Genomic DNA, 8,505 nt, shown 5'->3' with positions numbered 1-8,505 from the left:
CCTGAATTGTTTCCAGACCTCAAACATGCTCTATTTCTTTTAGATGGAGAGAGTGCTTTTGGAGGGCCACACCTAGAGCTACCCAGCTCAGTGTATGAGAGCCATTCTAATGTTCAGGGGATTATGTGGTGCCAGAATTAAACTGTGTCTTCACATGCATAACAAATGCACTAGATCATCTCTCTGTCCCCAGAAGTGTTCTCTCTTTCTCTCTTTTTTTTTCTTTTTTGGGTTATGCCCAGGAGTGCTCAGGGCTTACTCAGTCAAAGGTTCAGTGATCACTCCTGGCAGGGCTCAGGGAACCACATGGGGTGTCCAGGTAAGCTGCATACAAGGCAAATGCCCTACCTGCTCTTCTATGCTTCAGTCCATGTGGAAGTGTTCTCTTCATAACTACAGGATACATAGTCAAAGTTTCTTATAAAAACTGATGGCGATCAAGTTCCAGTACAGAGAGCGAGGGCCATTCAGTGGTGTGAAATCTCTCTTAGGTTTGTTGTAAAAGTCTGAAAGTGATGGTTCTTTCCAAGAAAAACCAAAGCATCCACATAACATGAATGTCCTGTTCTACCAAGGCAGCCAGGTAGGCTTAATGATATGGAAGAGACATAGACTTTTTAAAGACCCTAAATCCTTTTGTTGGTCCAGGATATGGTGGTGGCGGTGAAGTATTTTGCTTTCTGTTCAGTTCTACTGCCTGTTCGTAAGAAGGAGGTTCTGTGTCCTCCACTGAAAGCGGTGGTGGGGACAAGAAAGCTTCTTCGGGTCCTCTGAAAATGATGGTAGATGGATGTCTGTCCCTTCTTACATAGGCAGCTGAAGAACTAAACACAGAGAAACAGCAGTTAGGTCTAGAAAAGATAGCATTTTAGTTCTAGAAGAGTTAAGATAGCTATGTTAAAAGATGAGACTATTTTGAAAAATGTTGAACCCAATGTATTAAATAAAATAACAACTTATTTTACCCATAGACTTTTATCCCAGCACCCCTGGGAACAACTCCTAATCATAGAGCCAGAAATAGTCCTTGAGCACCATCTCAGTGGCCCCTAAATCAAATATTAATAATAAATATTGTGAATTGAACTGTTTAGTAAGGGCTCAAAGAGAATTAAATGTCATAGGCTATCTTCTTCTAGTTCATTTTATACTACTCAAGTCAAATCAATAATGATACAGCAAACTTTTCCAACCTCAATCAATTTTTCTTGAGAGGCTAGAATAAAATTGAAGGGAAGAGAAACTCCCACAATTTGTGAAACAACAACAACAACACACTGGAATAAAACCTTAATCCACGGTTCTAGAAAACTTAAGGACCTGGTTAACTTCCTGTCTTTACTAGACATTTCCTTTAAAAACAGGAAATGTCTTTAGTAGGAACTTTACTAGAAATCAATCTGCTTGGGATGAAGAAATGACACAGGGGATAAAGTGTTTGCCTTGCATGTAGCTGACCCCAGAGAGATTGCCAGAACCATGCACTGATTCCCCAAACTCCACCAAAAACCACTCCCAAGCATAGAACCAGGAATAGTCCCCAGGTACCACCAGGAGTAGCCCCTCACATTTGCCCCCATTGAAGAAATACATCTGCTTAAATGAGTTAAAAATAATAATAAAACAAATTGTCAGAAGCAAGAAATGAATGGTACAAACTTCAAATAAATCAATAAATTAGTCATGGGGATGTCACTGTCACCACAGTTAACTCTGTATTGGGGTTTGAGAAACAGCTCAAATGATATAGCATATGCCTAGCCTGTGCAAGAACTTGAGTTGAATCCTGGCCACTGCATGTCTCCATGAGCACTGACTGCTGAGGGTGGTTCTGATGACCCCAGTGGTGATCACTGGCCTGATTGTTACTACCCACTCAGGCTAAGCTTTGCTTGGAATGCTCTGGGGCCCATGCTAGGTGTGGTCTTTCTAAAACTAAACATATGTAAGAAATATATATATGTTTATATATATGTATATATATTTATATCTATAAATATATAAGACATGTTTATATATATATATGCAACATATATATGCAACTCTCTAGAACCTTCATATATATGTATTTGAGGAGTATATATTAAAAGAACTCACAAGAAAAAAACATCTTTAACTGCTGCCAGAGCAATAGTACAGTGAATAAGGAACTTGCCTTGTATGTAGCTGACAGTGTTTGATCCCTGCCACTCCCATATGTTCTACAGAACATGGTCTGGAGTGATTCCTGAATGCCAAGTCAGGAATAACCCCTGAGCACTGTCAGGTGTGGGTGGTCTCAAAACAAACATACCTTCCCAAAGACCATTTTGTAACTATGTGTGGTGATGGATGTTAACTAAACTTATAAAGCCACCAGATTCTACATTACATTTCCACATAGCAAGGAAAAACTAAGAGAGAGAGAGAAAAATAGAGACTGAGAGACACATAGAGAGAATATATGTACAGGATTAAAACACATGCCTTGCTTGTGGCTCTTAGCACATGCCCAAAGGTCATGTGGGGGGAACTGGGGACTGTTCTGGATTTCAGCCTGGTGATAGAAACGTTTTTTGGGGGGAGGGGGAGGGTTTGGGACAACCTGGCAGCACTCAGGGGTTACTCCTGGCTCTTTGCTCAGATATCACTCCTGGCAGGCTCAGAGGATCATATGGGATGCCAAGAATCAAACCTGGGTCTGTCAGGGTCGGCCATGTGGAAGGCAAATGCCCTACCACTGTGCTATCTTTCCAGCCCTGGTGATAGAAATTTTTATGTGGCCACTGTTGTCAGGCTGTCTTCTTTCTTCCCAGTCCTGCACATTTTGTATATAATATAATTTACTTTCTCTTCTCATCTCACTAAAAGAACTTGCCTACTCTCATGGTTTTAGCTTTTACCTGCCAGTAGATGAACCCTAAATCACACCTGTTCCCCTAGACAATCTACCCTAACAAACAAAACATTTTTTTATTTGTGATTAGATTGTATAACATAAAATCTGCCCTTTAGTGTACCCATGTGGCTGACCCAGGTTTCAACCATGGCGTTCCATATGGGCCCCCAGTACCACCAGGAGTAGTTCCTGAGAGCAGTTGGTAGGTATGGCCCAAAACAAAACCAAACAACTCTAAAAGTATAGACAATAAATAAAGTTCTTTCTTTCCTTAATTTTGATTTTTTGTTTGTTTTTGCAATGCTCAGGGGCTACTCCTTACTCTGCACTCAGGAATTATTCCTGGTAGTTCTCCGGAGAGCATCTGGGATGTTGGAGACCAAACACGGGTCAACTGCATACAAGGCAAGTGTTCTACCCACTGAACTATCACTCTAGACCGAACAATGCTAAAGTTCTATATAGAAATAACTATGGACTTTGAAGTAGTTTTGTTTTGCTTTTTAGTTCCCTAGGGGTTGAAGCCAAGGCCTTACATGACTTACAGAAAGCCATGTGCTCTACTCCTACAACCAATGTCCCTTGATGTGGATTTAGTTTTATGAAGAGTTGGGACAGGGCTCACAGGGCTAGAGAATATGCTCTGTATAGTGAGTCCCTGGATATACCAACGGTTTCCAAGCACCCTCAAGAACAACCCCAAAGCACCATAAGGTGTGATCCAAAACAATTTTTTGAAGATTTTATTAAAGTGCTATTATAGGGGCCGGAGAGATAGCATGGAGGTAAAGTGTTTGCCTTTCATGCAGGAGGTCATCGGTTCAAATCCCGGCGCCCCATATGGTCCCCTGTGCCTGCCAGGAGCAATTTCTGAGCCTGGAGCCAGGAATAACCCCTGAGCACTGCCAGGTGTGACCCAAAAACCAAAAAAAAAAAAAAAAAAAAAAAAAAAAAAGTGCTATTATAAAACACTGGTAACATTTTTATTATATTAATTTTTATTTAATTGAAAGTATCAGTAAGATTACTTAAATTAAAACTCTTTTTGCTTCATTTTGTTTTTAGGGGGATACCTAGCATTGCTCAGAAGTTACTCCTGGACCTATGCACAGGGTTTACTGTTGGCAGGGTTGGGGGACCAAGAGAGTACTGAGGATTGGCTGCTTGTAAGGCAAATTTCCTACTCACTATACTATCTCTCCAGCCCCTATAAAGCTAATCTTTAAAATTAGTTTTCTTTTTTTTGTTTGTTTTTGGGCCACACCTGGTGACACTCAGGGGTTATTCCTAGCTATGTGCTCAGAAATTGCTCCTGGCTTGGGGGATCATATGAGATGCCAGGGGATTGAACTACGGTCCATCCTAGGCTAGCGTGTGCAAGGCAAACGCCTTACTGCTTGCGCCATGGCTCCGGCCCCAAAGTTAGTTTTCTATTTTTTTTTTTTTGGGTGGGGGTCACACCCACCAGTGCTCAGGGGTTACTCCTGGCTCTGCACTCAGAAATCGCCCCTGGCAGGCATGGGGGACCATATGGAATGCCGGGATTTGAACCATTGTCCTTCTGCATGCAAGGCAAACACCCTACTTCCATGCTATCTCTCGGCCCCTAGTTTTCTACTGAGTAACCACATGATCCAATTAGCTAACTCTCTGACTCAGCATAAACTTCATTATTTATAAATAATTTGGGGATACTACTATTTGCCTCCTGTTGAAGAAAATGTTAAAAAAAAATCAAGCAGGCATTTGTGAAACTTTAAAAACTCTTTTGAAGAGCTGTAGAAGTAGCATCATTGAGGAATTTATATATTTATTATGTTAGGCAATCGAACAAGTGTCACAGCATGAAGGAAACTGGGAAGATGTGACAACAAAATGCCATGCGGTATCACGATCCTAGTGCAGGAAGCAAAAAAAAAATGCAAAAACTGACAACTAAGACAGTGATAGCACAGTGGTTTTCAGCACCTAATCCATAGTCTGACACTTGAAAAATACTGACTTAAATAAAGTCTGCAGTTTAATTAAAAACAATGTATTTGTGTTTCAGTTTTGACAAATGTACTTGCTAAATGTAATATGTTAACTGTGGAGACGGAGGGAAGGAGATATGGGGACTCTCTATGGTACTGTTGCAACTTTCATATCTATCTAAAATTATCCCCCAAACCAAAATAGGAAGTGTTTGCTTGATCCATTTAAAAATAACATGGAGGCCGGAGAGATAGCATGGAGGTAAGGCATTTGCCTTTAATGCAGAAGGTCATTGGTTTGAATCCTGGCATCCCATATGGTCCCCTGAGCCTGCCAGGAGCAATTTCTGAGCGTGGAGCCAAGAGTAACCCCTGAGCACTGCCAGGTGTGACCCAAAACCAAAAAACAAAAAACAAAACAAAATAAAACAAAAATAACAGAATAGAGGGCCGGAGAGATAGCATGAAGGTAAGGCGTTTGCCTTGCCTGCAGAAGGACAGTGGTTCGAATCCCGGCATCCCATATGGTCCCCTGTGCCTGCCAGGGGCAATGATTTCTGAGCCTAGAGCCAGGAGTAACTCCTGAGCGCTGCTGGGTGTGACCCAAACCCACCCCCCCAAAAAAAATAATAACAGAATAACCCCTGAGCACTGCCGAGTGTAACCCAAAAACAAAAACAAAAAAATAAAAATAACAGAATAAAGTATGTAAACATGAATGAAATATTTAAAATTTTGGTACTTACCCTAGAGGTTGTCTGTTACACTTAGTAATACAAAGATAGTAAACAAGTAATCCAGAAATGACCAAGAATACTCCAGCAGCAATTAATCCAGTGAGAATGCTCAAAACATCTATTTTCTCTTCATCATCTTAGAAATAATTAAAAAAACATAAATATAACAACTGAAAAACACTACCTTTTGATTTTAATAGGGTTTAAATATACTATTAGGTATCTCATAATTAACATCAACTTTTTAAAAAGCCTTTGTGCTAGGGGCTGGTGATGTGGCTCAGTGACAAAGCATTTATTTCTCATGTACGAAACCCTGGAATTCCAACCCAGCAACACAACAAATATCTCCTCCCCCTCCAAAAAAAAGGCTTTGTATTCATAACATGACTTGAGTGAATTTTTGTTTGAGTAATACCCAAACAAGGGCTTAGGGCTTACTATGGCTCTATGTTCAAGGGTCATTCCTGATACAGCTCAGACCATACAGGATGCTGAGGATTGAACCCAGGTCTGTCATTGCAAGCCCAGTCAAAGGCCTTACCTGCTAAACTGTCTTTCCAGTCCTGATCTCAATATTAAGTGACCCTTTTTAAAAGCCCTAGTTATGATTGTATTTCTTTATTTCCTCCTCCTCCATTTTTTTCTCCTTCGGTCACAATCAATAATGCTTACTCTTGGCTCTGCACTTGGAGGTCACTCTTGCAAGAGACTGAACCTAGATTGATTGTATGGAAGACAAGTGCCCTACATGCTGCCCTATCACGTTGGCCCCAGTTATGGTTGTATTTCTTTTTAAAAGGGCATATTAAATGGATATTAAACACTAAGAGGGACAAATACATTCTTTGCTCTGATAAATACACTTTGTTATTAGCCAGTTTAGTGTATTAATCAACTATAATGTAGTTATTGATACAATATATTTAGAGAGAGATACTGTCTCTCTTTAGATTGGATCTTTAGTTGGTTTTTTTTTTTTTTTTTGGGAGAGGTCACATCTGATGATGCTCAGGGGTTACTCCTGGCTTGGGGGACCATATGGGATGCCGGGGATTGAACCCAGGTTTGTTCTGGGTCAGCCTCGTGCAAGACAAATGTCCTACAGCTGCGCTATCGAGCTGGCCCCTAGTTAGGACCCTTAGTAAAGAAAAATGAAACCATAATTGGCAAAAAACATTACCTCAAAAGCAGAAGAGGTGATTAATACATTTTTAAAAAGATCTCACCTCTTTAGAAATTACTTAATACTATCCAGAAATCTTTTAAAAATTTTATGAGGCACTATGATTTATATAATTATTTACAATAAGTTTTCAGACATACAATGTTCCCACCTCCAATCCCAAAATTCAGTGGTATTAATTTCTCTAGAATCATTACTAGTAGAATTCTACCAGTAATGGTAGAAGAAAAAAAATGATAAAGTTGACGTGAAACTTAGGGAGTCTTACTTTATTTTTAGAAGTCTTCTATTCTGTGCAAGTCTTAACTTAATTAAGCTATTTAACACATCTCTAAGCCAATTATCTCATTCCCTTAATATCTTACCAAACTTGATTCTTGGTGTATAAATAGATGAATATGGCTTTCTCTGTCTCAGGAGCCCAATATGTAATTGAGAAACTTCTTGGGTTTACAAGGTATGAATGTTGGGCAACAACCCAATTTAAACAATAAACTTCTATGTGTATGTATAGACACTACAAATACTAGAAAGAGGGTGGAAAAAAAAAAAAAGGGCCCAGAGAGATAACACAGCGGCATTTGCCTTGCAAGCAGCCAATCCAGGACCAAAGGTGGTTGGTTCGAATCCCGGTGTCCCATATGGTCCCCGTGCCTGCCAAGAGCTATTTCTGAGCAGACAGCCAGGAGTAACCCCTGAGCACCACCGGGTGTGGCCCAAAAACCAAAAAAAAAAAAAGAGGGTGGGAAAATATTCTATTATATTCATTTTTGCCTTACCTGTTTTTGTGGTGGGTCCTTTTATTGAATATTCATTCCAAAATTTCCTCTAAGAAAAAGCCAAAAATGTCATTTAATATCTTTTTTATCATCTCAGTTACAATGACCAAGATTTGTAGCAATACATTCTTGTCATGTGCCACAGGTAGGATACCAGTACATTCAAGCGGGAGGGAATGACTCACTTTAATTAAATCTGTCACTCTCCAAAGTTTCACTCAATTCTGAAATTAGTCAGGAAATTACCAACAGCACCAGTTATTCTCCTGCCGCCTACTAAGAGCCCCCACTCCAGCATCAAAAGAAATGATAGCATTAAAAAGTTTATGAGGGGAACTTAGTTTTATACTAAATTCTTCCTCAGTGGGGAGTTTCCTTCCCTTTCCCTTCTACTTTCCAATAAACCTTTTTATTTAAAACAAAGTTGGTGAAGTTTCAGAGAGATAACACATTAAGTAGTACACTTACCTTTCATGCAACTGAGACAGGTTCAATCCCTACAGTCCCCACAAACTCCCCCAGGAATGATCCCTAAGTGTAGAGTCACAAATAAGCCCAAATACCCATCATGTGGCCCCCAAAAATATGCTAGTGAGGGGTTAGAAAGCACAGTAGCAGGGCACTGGGCATGGCCCAAAAACCAACGACAAAAATTGGTGAAACTACTAGAGGTGACTGTTGAGTCCGTGGATTTCTCAAGTATAAAAAGAACTCAAAGAGTTTCTAAATTTTGTGGTCCAATGATAACAAATGTTTTTTGGAAAAGTATTAATGATTTGAAAAAGCATCCCTAAGATTGTAAGGTAGACATTTTTTGCTACATGAGGTAATGGAAATAGATTTCAAGGGAGAGAGATAAAATTAGAAAATGAGTTTGTGTCGGGGCCGGAGAGATAGCACAGCGGCGTTTGCCTTGCAAGCAGCCGACCCAGGACCTAATGTGGTTGGTTCA

At 40.0% G+C, this 8,505-nt stretch overlaps 1 protein-coding gene across 1 annotated transcript in view; it reads right to left on the bottom strand.

Annotated features, from left to right (window-relative positions):
* Nucleotides 1-219: 219 nt before the first annotated feature.
* PRRG4 (proline rich and Gla domain 4) overlaps nucleotides 220-8,505 on the bottom strand; it is an 11,371-nt gene continuing 3,085 nt past the window's right edge. The window contains exons 2-3 of the mRNA XM_049780698.1: nucleotides 5,598-5,724; nucleotides 220-824 (exon numbers count right to left, since the gene is read on the bottom strand). Coding sequence (XP_049636655.1) covers nucleotides 590-824; nucleotides 5,598-5,724 — 362 coding nt within the window. The 3' untranslated portion in view covers nucleotides 220-589. The remainder of the gene's footprint in view (nucleotides 825-5,597; nucleotides 5,725-8,505) is intronic.

Source organism: Suncus etruscus, chromosome 9 (genome assembly GCF_024139225.1).
Source record: "Suncus etruscus isolate mSunEtr1 chromosome 9, mSunEtr1.pri.cur, whole genome shotgun sequence".
Taxonomy (NCBI): Eukaryota; Metazoa; Chordata; class Mammalia; order Eulipotyphla; family Soricidae; genus Suncus; species Suncus etruscus.
The sequence above is the reverse complement of the archived record's forward strand: the minus strand, read 5'-3'. Positions and strand labels throughout refer to the sequence as shown.